Raw genomic sequence first — 14,896 nt, 5'->3', positions numbered from 1 at the left:
AGATCTTCAAAGCCTGCCCTTTCTGCGCCCTCCATCCTGCAGTCCTCCTGACTGTGACACTGCTCCCTTGGCTTCCAAGGAGCTCCCGTGGAGGAAGGAGCTGCCTCCTCCCAGGCCCCGTCTGCTCCTGCTGCGAGGCCAACAGGGTCATCGCTGCCCTCCCCTACTCTCAGCACCTGTGTCCTCGGGTCAGCACGGCCACCACCCCCTTGGGCTCTGGTCCGTTTCTCTCCTTTCCTGCCTCACCCGAAACCTCACGTCAGTGAGTGCCTACAGCTCTTATTTCTAGAAGGTACTGTGGCTCTTTCCGCATCTCTGCTTCTGAGCCCTGGGCCTGTCTCACCTGCCTCCTCCGAGCCTCACGTGCAGGTCCCCACAGATGGCGGCGCCTTCCCTGCGCACGGACCCGCCGTGCAGCCTGTCCTCCGAGGCCCCTGCCCATGACCGTCAACTGGGACCTGGACTCTATGGTGACCTTCCCACTCCCCCGATGCCTTGGGCCAGGCTGCTGTCCCTCACATCTTCCCAACCCTCTCACCATTGAGGGGCTTACACACCCGTGCTGTCTCCGGGAGCTGGGGTCACGGGGAGGAGGTGGCAGGGCCTGGTGATGGCCAGCGTTAAGTGCCCTTGTGGGCCACACGGGGACGCTTGCCTAGGGCTCCTGGACCCCCGGATTGGGGGCTCTGCCCTCAGCAGCTCCTCGGCTACCCCGTCAGGCCGCGAGACCCGTGATGCTGCTAACTAGGAGACACTGGATGTTGGAAGCTTTATTTTTAAACCTCACACAGACAGAGGACGGAGAGCCGGACGTGGGGCCAGAGGAAGCCTGTGCACGTGAGCTTGGCAGTCCTGCTTGAGGGGCAAACCTTCGGGCTGGCCTGGGCTTCTGTCCATCCGTCTGTCCGGCAGCTGTGCCCAACTGCCCTGAGGGAAGGCCGGCCACCCGGGGCTGCAGCCCCGCGGCACCACCCACAGCAGAGGACAGGCCTGCCCAGAGGCTTTGACAAATGAGGGTTTACATTTCTGTAGGTCATTTTGAGCTTAAATTTTCGTTTTCTAGATATTAAAAACGTTCAGATTTTGTTAAGTCCCTGGTGAGGTTATCAGGTAAATTAAAGGACTTTTTAAACAATTCCCATTTCTGATCCCTCCTAATATCTGACAGATGCCATCAAGAATAAGCGTTAAGGTATAAAAATACTATATATATATGTACTGTGCAGAAGACATTACATAGTTTAACTTAAACGCATTTATAATCCTGGCATCACCTCCCACTCTTCGCAAGGAAAAAAATATCTTAAATAAATAAAAGTCACAGGGTGATATTTACTGTTTAGGAATTTAAAAGGGTGGCGCATTCCAGAGCACTTGACCAGCACATCTGGTTGTGGTCTCGTGAGTGTCCGTCCTTGAAGCTGCTCACAGTCAGTTCATTTGGTTTCAAAAGGAGCTCGGATTTTGCAGAAGACTAACAAGAAAATTGTTAAGAGTCTTTGTTGGTGTCAGCTACAAAAATACAAAAGTCATCATGGACCACTGGTAAAAACACTTCAATGCCACCACAGAGACGGCACAAAACCAAAGTGCTCAGAGCGGAGGAGCGGTAACTGTGCCCAGAACATACAAAAGCTCTAAATATAAGTTGAGTGTATACAGAGGAATTTTAGGAGGTTCCTCAGCGTCAGCAAGCATCTTTTGGAGAAGCAGCTGGGCCACGGGCTGAAGCTTGGGGAGGAGGCCCGGCTGAGGAGCCGCTGGCTCAGGTGGGGTCTCAGGGATTCGTACTCACGTCTCAGGGAAGGTGCTGGCCGGGCCTTCACGGGGCACTGAGGACCAGGCCCGGGGCCCAGCTTGGGAGGCGGCAGAGTGCCTGCAGTGGAGGCTTGCGCCGTGCCAAGCACTTCCTTGGCAACTTGAGATGCATCCAGGCCCGCTGGGCACCCTCGTGGACGACCCAGCACCCAGGGCAGGCAGGACACTCCCCACAATCCAGGCTGCAGGTCCAGGCAGAGATGGTGTCAAAGGGAAGCCCAGGTGAGTGGCTGGGGGTCAGGGGAGGGCCACCCACCAACTGGCAGCCAGTCCCTCTCTGTCCCTAGCCAGCTCGCGCTTGTGGCCATAGGACTAACCTCGTCTGAAGGAGTTTGGGAGCCGGCCTGTGCCCTCCTCTCTTCCCCTCTCCCTCAGCCCTCTCTCTGACCCTCAGCACTGGGGTCCCGGGAGTCTCATGCCCCGGTGACCACACTGAAGGCCCCCAGACGCCCAGTGGCAGGCTGGGCCCACTGGCCAGAGCCAGGTAGAACAATGAACACGAAAACTGTTTTGGGGATGCCTTTTGGCCTCCATTCTCTGCAAAGCGGCCAAAACCCGTGGGTGGTGCCCACTCCCTGCGTAGGCACGGGTGAGTCGGAACTTGAACCTGTGGCAGAAACGCAGGACTCGGGAGGCTGCTGGGCCCTGCCTGTGTCGGCCCACAGGACAGAACCAGGGAGGCACGGGGACCTGCTGAACAAACCAAACATCTTCACTGCAAAGTTTAAACCTTGTCTTCCGGCTGTAACCTTTTCCAAAAAAAGTTTAAAACTATCTGGCAAATGTTAAATTTGGAAGCTTAGCCTGCTCTGGCCTCTTTCAAATATGCAAAAAATAATTCTTTTTCTTCAAATACATCAGAGTAGAAAAGGAAACCCGATTTCTCTTGGTCCAGCGCGTTCCACTCTAACTCCATGGACCAGCTGCCCAGTGCCTGACCTGGAGCCCCCGTGGGCCTGTGCCTGCACACCAGCCCGAGACTGTCTCTGCTAACTGCTCGTTCACTTGCCTGTGAGATAAGGGAGCTACTGGCTTAAATAAACAGCATGTTCCATTAGACACACTTCTCTATTTATAGCTTATCTAAAATGTTATCACTGGTGGCCTCGGTTTTTGAACAAGGCTAAAAAACACCCTTGGTGCATAGATTCATAGATGTCTGAGAGATTCCTAAATAAGCACTGCCCTCACAGCTCATCTGCGAGAAGAATAACCAACGTGTTGTTCCACGAATCGGGGAGCAGTGGTTACCGTACCTTCTAATCCAAACAAGAGGGGAAGCTGGCTCTCCGAAGAGACCTCCCTGTGGGCTTTGGGGCTTCGGTCTGGTTTTCTATCAAACACGAAAGAGCAGAGCCAAACTATCTTAAAGGCGTTGGTTAAAGAAGGTGTTAACTGGATGGATAAGTCACCAGTTGGTTAGGTCTTTTCTCTACATCTTGAGAAATTAGAAAAAGGTCATTGAAACTTTTCAGAAATAACCGTGTTATTGAAGACACAGATCGGAGGGACGCCTTACCCAGGGGATTGGCCTGGAGAGGCCGCCTGTGAGACCCGAGTTCAAGAAACACTGCCATCAGATGTGCCTATGTTTCCATTACATTTACCGTCTCTTTCACAAAATCATATTCAAAAGAGAACAGGAAGTTTTCACTTTACTCCCAACCATTGTCTTTGATCATGTGAGCAAGCTCAATGATAAATTTTCCTTCCTTATATTTCTGACTGCTCTCAAAGGCGTGTTCCTTGAAAAGAGAGAGACAAGGTTTCAGGACAGAATCAGTTTTGTTTTTCAACTTCATTTTACACTTCGCAAAGAAAATAACTGCAGTATCATGTCTCCCCAGACGCCCCTTGTGCCGTGCGGTCCAGGGCCGGGGAGGGGTGGCTATCTGGGTGACCAGCCCTCAGGAGCAGGGCAGGTCTGGCCTGGACTTGCAGAGTGATGGTGAAACTTGTCAGGAACTACTAATTCAAGTTTGTTACTGAGCACCGACCACGTGTGGGGCAGTTTGGGAAGGGAAGCCAAGCAAAGGCCTCCTTCCCGGGACTCCAGGTACAGGGGAGTGAAGTCCTCAGGGTCACAGATGGTGGAGAGGGGAAGGCCCTTCTCGGGGGCAAGGGATGCAATGGCTCAGACACAGGCCCCCCCCTGCCCCGTGCTGGAGTATGGGAGTGGGTGGTGTGTGGGACAGCACCAGGGCACAGGGCCCAGGTGGGTCCTGGGGGTGGGGCCCCGAGCGCTGCAGAGGGGTCTGCTGTGAGCGCAACTGCAGGGTCATGTCCAGTTCCCCACCTCCCACCTGGCTGGTGACCATCCCTCCCTCCCCCAGTCCATGGACTCTGAAAGATGCGGTTTTAAAACGTGTTCCTTGACTGGCAGCACCTATCCCGCTTCCTGGCATGTTTTGTTTCCACTGGGAACGTGTTCTTTATTACAGCGGACCCGCGGTCACTCACGTATTTCCACCCGAGTGTGGTCTTGCAGTTCTCACAGTAGATGTCCGCCACGGCGTGCAGGCCAGTAAGAAGGACCCGCTCCTCCGCAGGGCCGCAGCCCACGTTCACCCTGTGGGGAGGAGGTGCTGGGACCCTCATGGGGCCCCGGGCCCACAGTTCCGCCCCCACCAGCTGTTCCCAGGACACAGGGTGTCCTTCCTGACTCCCCTCCTGTCCCTGCCTCCCCCCACCTATGATGAGAAGGAACAACTTCTTGCCTCCCCCGAGAATCCAGGATGGGACAGGCTGTGGGGAGGGGCCCACAGTCCTGCTGTCTCGGTGGAAATCAAGATCTATCCCAGTAGGAAACAAACCACACCCAGCCTGGGAAAAAGGCATACTGCTTTCCTGAGCCCTCGACGGCAGCGAGCACTGGCAGGCTCTCGGAAGCAGCACGCGGGGCCTGGTGGCAGACGCGGCACTGGTGAGGCCACGGCAGCGATACTCACACTGAGTTGAAGAGGTAGGCTCGTCCCTGACTTCCCTGAAAGGACTGCAAAGAAGAAAGAGGGGTTAAAGGCTTTGTCGTGGTCAGATGGAAGTGACGCCATTCATCACCAGCTGGAACGCGAGGCCACGTCAGGGCGGCTCTACCCAGAGGGCCTCTGTGCTTGATTATTTTAAAGAACAGCTTACTACTGGCTTTGGGGTCTTTTGAAAGAAGCACCTCAAATTCCTTTTGGACACTAACAACCCACTCCCCCCACCGTGTGGCCAGAGCAGCGCCTGAGCGACATGGCCGATCTGGAGGCCCCGGAGCAGCTCTGCCTCCGAAGCCGGTGCTGAGGGGCTGCCCTTCCACTGAAGCTTCTGGACGCACAGAGGGGCCACAGAAGCAGTGATGGCACAGACACCACCTTATGTGACGGTTTTCCCTTAAGATGATGGACCCAGGACTTCCCTGGTGGTCCAGTGGTTAGGACTCTGCACTTCCACTACACAAGGTACAGGTTCCATCCCTGGTCAGGGAACTAAGATCCTGCAAGCCGCACGTGTGTCCCCCCCAAAAAAAGGACCCTGTCACTTCCTTACCACAAGTACAGAGACGTTCTTCTAACTGCCTGAAACAAGAGGCCTAAGCATGGATTCCAGAAACTTCTTGATGACTTTGTTTTCAAAGGAGCAGAAGGCTCCTGCCCAGGGAGGCGGACTTAGAGGACGGGTGGGGGTCGTGACCCACAGCACGGGGAGAAGGACAGTCACTGTCTCCCGAGGGATTGTTTTAAATGTTCCCAAGTGGTTGGTTATAAACATGACAAACTGCTAGTCAAGAGTTCAAGGCAATGAGGTGGGTCCTGCCCTCTTCGCCCCCAGGGGCTGCTCGTGGCCCGCACAGCGCTGCAGCCCTGGCAGAGCTTCCCTCCCAGGTTCTTTCCTGAAAGATCCCATTTCCCCCAAGGCAGCCTCTTCTCTTCTTAACCATTCTGAGTTTTAAAACTTTCTTAATTCCCTTATTATGAAACTATTTACACAGATTTTCCAGGCTTCCTTTGTACTGTCCATGTCCTCTGGCTTTACATGACTTTAACTGCTCTGACAAGTCACTGACATCTTACTGTGGGATCTTCAGAGGCCTGTGGCCTGGCCCCCAAAACCCACCACTCGGCAAAGACCACGGCCAAGACCACGACGTAGCTGCCCTCACTCACACACACAATTTCCCTCAGTGCCTCCCACAGGGCTCCAGACATTCTGGGCCCAGCAAACCCAGGAGGCCATGGGGTGGTTCAGTATTTGTCTACACTTAGGCTCAGTGATCATGGCTGAGGGCAGCCTGCCGAGTTCTTGACCAGACACTTGCCTTGGAGATCAGCTCATCGTGATTGGCCAGGTGGGCCCTGCAGTGGACACAACTGTACGTTCGGTGGCAGTTTGGCAGATACGCTTGGAAAGTTTTGGACCTTGTCATCTTCACCATCTCCGCTGGGCACTCCTGGCTCAGCTCAGGGCTGGCACGGGAGGAGCTGCAGCTCTGCTGGGCTCTCTGACAGAAGAAACACTGGAACATGCACGCAAGAGCCGTTGTTGTTTGGAGGGCGTGTGGCTCTGTCCACACAGCTGGGGTGAGAGAAAAACGCCACAACCTGTCAACAAGTCAACACAGAGCAGAGGGTCACAGAGAGAATGAAACACGAAAAGTGTGTTTAGGAAGCCTGTTGTAAAGAAGGGAAGGGCAGGCCTAGATGTTAAAGATCTAATACTTAAATAGTAATATGAGTACATAAAAATACTAATAGCTAATCACGGCTTAGCCATTCTAAATTTAGTTGGAAGTGGCAGGTGAACTACTTTTACACATAAATAATTTGAGAAAACTTTTGCCCAAATACATCTTATATCGTGTGGCTCAGAAAACGTGAAAGAAACGGCAGCCAACACGACTCCCATCTGAGTGAGGCCAGCAGCACTGGATACATCTTGTCCCAAACAATGGAATTGGCGACTCAAAGCACCATGACATTTATGAATACGTGTGATGGATCCGGTATTAATCTCTGAGAAATTACGTATCAGTCCAGAAGTAAACCCTCACATATATAGTCAAGTGATTTTCAACAAGGGTGTCACAACCATTCAATGTGGATAGAACAGTCTTTTCAACAAATAGTGCGGGAAAACAAGATATTGACGTGAAAGAATGAAGTTGGACCCCTGCCTCACACCATATACAAAAATGCACTCAAGATGGATCAAGGAACTAAATGTAAAAACTAAAACTATAAGACCCTTAGAAGAAAATGTAAGGAACAATCTTCACGATGTTGCATTTGGCAGTGACTTCTTGGATCTGATAGCAAAAGCACAGATGTGTGTGGATTTACAGAAGGTAAAGTGAGAGGAAAATGGGGCAGAGGCACTATGTGAGGAGATGAGGAGGCGATTCCAGAACTGAAGAAAGACACCAATCCACAGACAAGTCCAACAATCCCAAGCAAGATAAATAAAAAAGCCACACCTGATCACATAATAGTGAAACTGCAGAACACCAAACAAAAAAGAAAAAAAGTCTTAGAAGCATCCAGAAGGGAAGGGAAAATTACCTTTCAACAGCAACTTCCCAAGTAAAACAGTGGAACCCAGAAGGCAGTAGGGGAAGGTACCTGTAAATTCCTGAAAGATAATAACTGCTATCCCAGAATTCTACATGCAGTGAAAATATCTTTCAAGATTTCGGGAAATGGGGGCTTCCCTGGTGGCGCAGTGGTTAAGAATCTGCCTGCCAATGCAGGGTTTGAGCCCTGGTCCGGGAAGATCCCACGTGCCGCAGAGCAACTAGGCCCGTGTGCCACAACTACTGAGCCTGTGGTCTAGAGCCCGCAAGCCACAACTACTGAAGCCCACGTGCCTAGAGCCCGTGCTCCGCAACAAGAGAAGCCACCTCAGTGAGAAGCCCACACACTGGAATGAAGAGCAGCCCCTGCTTGACGCAACTAGAGAAAGCCTGCACGCAGCAACGAAGACCCAACACAGCCATAAATAAATAAATAAATAAATAAATAAATAAATAAATAAAAAGAATTCAGGAAATGACATTTGCAGACAACCAAAAAGTTTGACTTCTGCAAAATATCTCTAAAGGAAATTCAAGGATATGATTCAGACAGAAAAACAAAACAAAAAACCCGACTAAAGTCTAAACTTCAGACTCTAAAAGAAGGCAGAATGGTGAGTAAAGAAAACGGTCCATGTGCAGGTGGGCAGAGCAGCAGTGTCTCACGGAACTTTGAAGAGATCCGCTCATGATATGTGAGCAGAAGCCAGGGTGAAGGCGCAAACCAATGACTCCCAGAGTCTGGGTACTGTCCAAAAAAGAAGACCCACATATGGATTAAATGTAGATTCTGGTACATTAAGGATAAATGTTGTAATTTCTGATGAAAATTCTGTAAGAACAAAGAGCAGGTGTATAACTTCCAAAACTGTAAAGGGCGGTGAGGAAGGGAGGAAAAACACCATGGGAAGAACAGGAAGCACAACGACAGAAGGAAGATTTAAACCCAAATATTTCAATGCATATATTAAATATAAATGAACTAAATGTTAGAGTTGAAGGTTTCAACTAGACAGAAAACAAACTTTATCTAGATGCTACTTATGAGACACACACCTTAAACAAGGACGCAGAAAGGATAAAAAGATATGGCTAGAACCTCGGTGGTGGCAACACAGACCTATGAATCATAATTATTTGCTAACAGTATATTTGTTTTATGAATATCTTGTATGTATGTGATTCACACAAAGAAGTTAAAATAGAAAAATGCAAATCAAAACCACAATGAGCTATCACCTCACACCTGTCAGAATGGCTATCATCAAAAAGAACACAAATAACAAATGTTGGTGAGGATGTGGAGAAAAGGGAGCCCTCCTACACTGTTGGTGGGAATGTAAATTGGTGCAGCCACTATTGCAAACAGTATGACGGTTCCTTAAAAACTAAAAACAGAGCTACCATATGATCCAGCAATCCTACTCCTGGACAAATATCCAAAGAAAACCATACTTTGAAAAGATACACGCACCCCAATGTTCATTGCAGCACTATTTACAATAGGCAAGATACAGAAGCAACCTAAGTGTCCATCGACAGATAAATGGATAAAGAAGATGTGGTATAGTTCTACAATGAAATATTACTCAGCCATAAAAAAGAATGAAATAATGCCACTTGCAGCAACATGGACTGACTTAGAGATGATCATACTAAGTGAAGTAAGTCAGACAAAGAAAGATAAATGTTATATGATACCACTTACAGGTACAATCTAAAAACTGATACAAATGAACTAATTTACAAAACAGAAACAGACTCACAGACTTAGAATACCAAACTTATGGTTCCCAAAGGGGAAAGGTAGGGCAGGGGGTTGGGGGGAAGGGATAAATTAGAAGCTTGGGATTAATTTACACACATTACTATATATAAATAGATAACCAACAAGGACCTGCTGTATAGCACAGAGAACTCTACTAAATATTCTGTAATCTTTCCCATATAGGGAAAAATATCTGAAAAAGAATGAATATATGTATATATGTATAACTGAATCACTTTGCTGTATACCTGAAACTAACACAACATTGTAGATCAACGATATTTCAATAAAAATTAACAAAAAAAAGAAGTAGCAAAAGGACAGAAAAAGATATTTAAATAATAAAGTAAAGGGACTTCCCTGGTGGTCCAGTGGGTAAGACTCTGCACTCCCAATGCAGGGGGCCCGGGTTCGATCCCTGGTCAGGGAACTAGATCCTGCATGCCGCAACTAAGAAGCCTGCATGCCGCAACAAAGACCCAGCACAGCCAAAATAAATAATAAATAAAAACAAATACTGAAAAAAAATAATAAAGTAAAAACTATATTAAATATATTTATATTTTGCTTACATAGTAACATTTTTAAATTTTTAAAAATTAATTATTTTTGGCTGCATTGGGTCTCTGTTGCTGCGCGCAAGCTTTCTCTAGTTGCCATGAGCAGGGGCTACTCTTCGTTGCGGTGCGCAGGCTTCTCACTGCAGTGGCTTCTCTTGTTGCAGAGCACGGGCTCTAGGTGTGCAGGCTTCAGTAGTTGTGGCACGTGGGCTTCAGTAGTTGTGGCGCACGGGCTTAGTTGCTCCGGGGTATGTGGGATCTTCCTGGACCAGGGATCGAACCCATGTCCCCTGCATTGGCAGGCGGATTCTTAACCACTGTGCCACCAGTAAGTCCCTACATAGCAACATTTAATAGAAAAACTTTATGAGATAAAACAGCAGGGAGATAAACAGCAAGCGTAAATCTTGTTACCTAATAACACAGTCTCAAAATATGTAAGTCAAAAATTGAAAAAACCTTAAGAGATAAATTTATAATCAATAGGACTAGTAATTGTAGTATATAAATAGTTTACATAGTAATTTATATATTTATAGTATATTTAGTATATATAAATACATAGTATATATTTGTATAAAATATAGTATGTATTTTACTGCATCTTTCACTAACTGGTAGAACACCACAAACTAGGGCAGATATACAGGATTTGCACATTGTGATGAAGAAACTGGAACTAAAATACATGTAGAAAACTATCTAAGAGGGCTTCCCTGGTGGCGCAGTGGTTAAGAATCTGCCTGCCAATGCAGGGGACACGGGTTCGTGCCCTGGTCTGGGAAGATCCCACATGCCACGGAGCAACTAAGCCCGTGAGCCACAACTACAGAGCCTGCGCGTCTGGAGCCTATGCTCCGCAACGGGAGAGGCCGCGACAGTGAGAGGCCCGTGCACCGCGATGAAGAGTGGCCCCCGCTCACCGCAACTGGAGAAAGCCCTCGCACAGAAACGAAGACCCAACACAGCCATAAATAAATAAATAAATTAATTAATTAATTAAAAACAAAACAAAACAAAAAAACCCCCCCAACATTCTAAAAAAAAAAAAGAAAACTAAGAACCACAGACTCATTTACTGCACCCATACATTTACAAAAGTTGACCACATAGCACATCTCAACAAATTCAAGGACTGAAACCACAGTATATTCTCTGACCACAATACAATTAAATTAGAAATCAATAATAAAGTATAACTAGAAAAATCCTCATATGTTTATAATTTAGGAAATGTACTTCTATATACCCATGTGTCTAAGAATAATGGAAATTAGAAAATATTTTGAACTAAACAATAACAAAATAGGTACTTACCAGAACTTAAAGGGAAATGTAGACTCTTAATAGAAAATAAGCAGGTGGAATTAATGAGCTAAACACCCATCTTTAAGAAGTTTGAGAACAGGAAAACAACCCCCAAAAAATATGAGGGAAAGAAATAGGAAAAAAATATTGAAACAGAAAAGGAAAACTTGGATCCACTAGGGGGGATCGACAAGGCAAATGTGCGTTCTCGGAAAAGACTAATGACCTCTGACAGCAGAGCCAGCCATCAGAAATGCAAACGGGTAGTGCCTTCTGGGGGCAAGACTCATGGGGAAGAGGTGCTGTGGTCAATTTAAGTCAATATATTGGAAAATGTAAACCACACAGATAAATTCCTGGAAAACGTTAAGTTAAAAATATGATTCAAGAAGAAATAGAAAACCTGAATAATCCTATAAACATTAGGGAAATCAAATCACTGGTAAAAAGTCTCCTCCCCCAATATGCACACATATCAATGCAAATCAAATACACCTACAGGCAAGGAGCTTCCCTGGAGAGCTCCACCATACTTCAAGGAAGAATTCATTTCAACCCAACACAAACTCTTTCAGGAAAGAGAAAGGGGAAGCACTCTCCAACCATCTGATGTAGCTTAAACGGACACCAAACCTGGGTCAGGGCAGTACAAGAATGGAATTCAGGGGAGTTCCCTGGTGACCTAGTGGTTAGGATTCTGGGCTTTCACTGCTGTGGCCCGGGTTCAACCCCTGGTCAGGGAACAGATCCTGAAAGCCCCGCGGTGCAGGAAAAAAAAAAAAAAAAAAAAAAGGGAATTCACTGTAAGTTTCTTCAAAGAAACCAAGATGCAAACATCCTAAGTAATATGACCAAACAGGGTCTAGCAGTATTTTAAAGGATGGTACTATATAATTAAGGTGATTTTATCACAGGAATGCAAGATAATTTAATATAAGAAAAATTTACCACCAATTGTTCTGTTTATCTCAATAGATGCAAAAAAAAAAAAAAAAAGCATTCAACAAAAATTTAACATCCATTCACAATTTAAAAAACATTCCACACAAACTAAGATTGTAAGAGAACTTCCTTACCTTTTACGAGGCATCTACCAAACAAATAAAAAAATCCCAAAACCACTCACAGCGAGCATCATGCTTAATGGTAAAACTTAGAAAACATTATCTTTGACATCAGGAATAAACCAGGATGCTCTCTATACCGCCACTTCCATTCAACGGTACCAGAAGTCCCAGCCAGCTGGTAAGTCAAGAAAAGGCTTATAAGGGAAAACATACTCTCATACAACAGTGTAACAATAAAGTATCTAAGAGCACATTCAAAGACTGGAAACACCTTTACAGAGAACATTAGAAAACTCTTGAGGGGTATAATAAAAACCTAAATCAATGGAGAGCTAAATCATGACCAGGACTGGAAGATACTGTAAATATATGAATCGTCCCCAAAGTAATCGTTAAATGCAATTCAAATCACAATCCAGGAGGGTGTATGTGTGTGTACAAATGAGCCAGAGAGCCAGTGAGACAAAGAGAGAGCTTTGAGTCTAGAACTTATCTTACAAGTGTCTGTAGGGGAGGGAAAGTTTTCCTTGACCCTCTTAGGGTCCCTGACTGGGTCTGAAAATGAACTAACAGAGTAACAGGAGCAGGAAGCTTTTATACCTTTTAGACAACAAATCAATAAGTTTGTGAAGAACTGACGAGGCCGGAGGGGTTTGGGCTGGGGTGGTCCATGGTGAAGGAGTAACTAGGAAGACAAGACAAGGTTTGTTTATACAGATTTCTCGGCCCCAATTCCCTGCCTTCCCTCTTCCTGGTGCAGGGAGGGGGCCCTCTCAAAGGGGAGTTTCATGGCCAGGTTCAGGGAAGAAGGTCACTCTGACCACCCCCCTTCTGCTGTTTTCTCAAATTCCTTCAAGCTTAAGATACTCAGGAAGCCTAGGTGCCACACGTTAGGGTGGCGTGTCCTGAACTCCATCACATCAGAGGCCAGAAGCAGCCAGAGGGAAGCTCGTGCTGCGCCGGAGCCGGCCCGGGAGCGGTCATTTCAGGGTCATTCAGACTCACCAAGGCTGGGGTATCCCGGCTCAGGACAGAAAAACCAGCCTTAGCAAGGACAGAATGCGCTTGTTCTGACTGCAGTGCTGACTGAACGCATGTTGTCTGTTTCAGTATCTTCACCTGAGTTTTTCTCTTTGTATTTAAAGGACCCTTAAATGAATAAACTCCTCTCTTATCCCTGGTGGTTCAGGCCTTCAGAGTCCTGGGCCCCGTTAGTGGCAGAAGCATGGCTCCCAGTGACCTGAACAGAGACTAAAGAAACGGCCTTCACTTAGCCCATCCTTTAGACAAATGACACCACTCTGACTCATAATTAGAAAGCAGGACACCCCTCGTTTCTAAATCGGAGTGGCCTCTGATGGGGCGACTCTGTTTAAAGGGGCAACTTAGGACGTCCCCGGCGGTCCAGAGGTTAGGACTCCATCCCCCACTGCAAGGGGCCGGGGTTTAGTCCCTGGTTGGGGAACTAAGATCCCGCAAATAAAGTGGCAACTTGCCAAGCGTTTCTGTTTCTTTGAATTTCTCCATGCCGTGAATGCCCCCCACATGCAGGGGGCCTACCTGAACGCCCCTTCCCTCGGAGCAGCCCCACTCTTGGGCTCCTGTCACCTTTGTGGAGCCCGGTCCATCCTCAGCACCCACAGTCACCCTTCAAGGGCTGGGTGTGCCTCCCACCCTGGCGTCCTGCCATCTGTGTCCTGCCCTCCGCCCCTGTCACCGCCCTCCCGGGGGTCCTAGAGGAGCAGCGGCCCAACCTGGCTGGATCTCAGTCACAGAGAAGCGTGTCGTGATTTAACTAGGTTTTCAGGCTGGATGTCCCCGAGGCAGGGAAATCCTGGCCAAGTTCTCCAGCCACCAGTACACAAACGGGCTCTTCCAACCACACCTGCTGACAAGTCAGGACCCACCTTAGTACCTGAGGTGAAATGCATCACGTGCCTCACTTCTACTGCAGCCGCCGTGTCCCCTGGGTTTGGGGAGCAGCCACCACCCCACGAAGATGTTAGTGTGGGGTAAGTTCTTAGGCCAAAAACAACATTCTGGATTCCAGAAGTTTCTCTCCTAAAATAAGCATGGATATTTATTTTAAGAGAGCGTAAATCAGGCCCATGTCCATATGGTGCTGTTACCACGCTTCCAAAGACAAACCCTGAGAACCACCACCCAAGCAAGCAGCTGACACTCCCGGGAGGGTGCGGGCTCCCGGCCCTTCTCGTCCCCATACAGGTTCACTTGTCCTCCTGGCCCTGCCTCGCCCACCTGGCTGCGGGGAGGGACGGAGGCACAGGCGGGCAGGGAAGCGGGTCTCCCTGGGGCTGGTGCACAAGCTCCGGAGCTGGCAACAGCAGGGAAGAACACAGCTCAGAAGGCCAAGGTGCTGCCCACGCGCCCGCGCCATCCAGCAAGGAGAGAGCAGCCCATCTAGCACCATCACGAGGCGCCCAAGAGCCTTGTGGCCCAGGCTGCTGCTGGTCTATGAGAATCCCATGAATTAACAGCAGCCCTAAGACACGAGTGGTCTGATTAGTCCCACCGTGCAGACAGGGAAACGGACACCCCGAGAGCTAGTAAGCAAGCTGTGCAGCTGGATTCAAAGCTGAGAATCTACACCCTGGACCCCTGTAAACATGTGTGTGTAGACAGGTGAGCAGGTGTGAACATCACAAACGGATGCAAACCAAAGGCGCACTGTACCTGTCTTACAACCTAGCAGGCTGGCAAAGATTTTAAAAAGTTGACAACTCCACTGGCGAAGGCACCTGGGACATCGCTGCCATCTGGCAGCACCCACTGGCGCACCCGGGCGCAGGCCCCAGGCCCAGGG

At 48.3% G+C, this 14,896-nt stretch overlaps 1 protein-coding gene and 1 non-coding gene across 4 annotated transcripts; one reads left to right on the top strand and one right to left on the bottom strand.

The window, feature by feature from the left end:
* Positions 1-792: 792 nt before the first annotated feature.
* On the bottom strand, positions 793-14,123 carry YPEL1 (yippee like 1). Of its 3 annotated transcripts, XR_011076202.1 has the most exons (7): positions 13,988-14,123; positions 12,673-12,757; positions 6,119-6,401; positions 4,767-4,810; positions 4,279-4,387; positions 3,075-3,563; positions 793-2,508 (listed from the first exon to the last, which is right to left on the bottom strand). XR_011076202.1 is itself a non-coding variant. In XM_068562722.1 (6 exons), the coding sequence occupies exons 1-6, from the start codon at positions 14,001-14,003 to the stop codon at positions 3,474-3,476; spliced, it is 627 nt and encodes a 208-aa protein (XP_068418823.1). In that variant the 5' UTR covers positions 14,004-14,123; the 3' UTR covers positions 793-3,473. The 3 variants fall into 3 exon arrangements, 2 of the variants coding, with proteins under 2 accessions (XP_068418823.1, XP_068418820.1); XM_068562722.1 differs by having other exon boundaries at positions 793-3,563; XM_068562719.1 differs by lacking the exons at positions 793-2,508; positions 3,075-3,563 and having other exon boundaries at positions 3,598-4,387.
* Positions 9,495-9,567, top strand: TRNAG-CCC (transfer RNA glycine (anticodon CCC)). The gene has a single exon. It is a non-coding gene; the product is annotated as a tRNA-Gly (tRNA).
* Positions 14,124-14,896: the final 773 nt, after the last annotated feature.

This window comes from Eschrichtius robustus, chromosome 14 (genome assembly GCF_028021215.1).
Source record: "Eschrichtius robustus isolate mEscRob2 chromosome 14, mEscRob2.pri, whole genome shotgun sequence".
NCBI classification, from domain to species: Eukaryota; Metazoa; Chordata; class Mammalia; order Artiodactyla; family Eschrichtiidae; genus Eschrichtius; species Eschrichtius robustus.
Note: the sequence above shows the minus strand (reverse complement) of the source record. Positions and strands in the feature narration are given on the sequence as shown.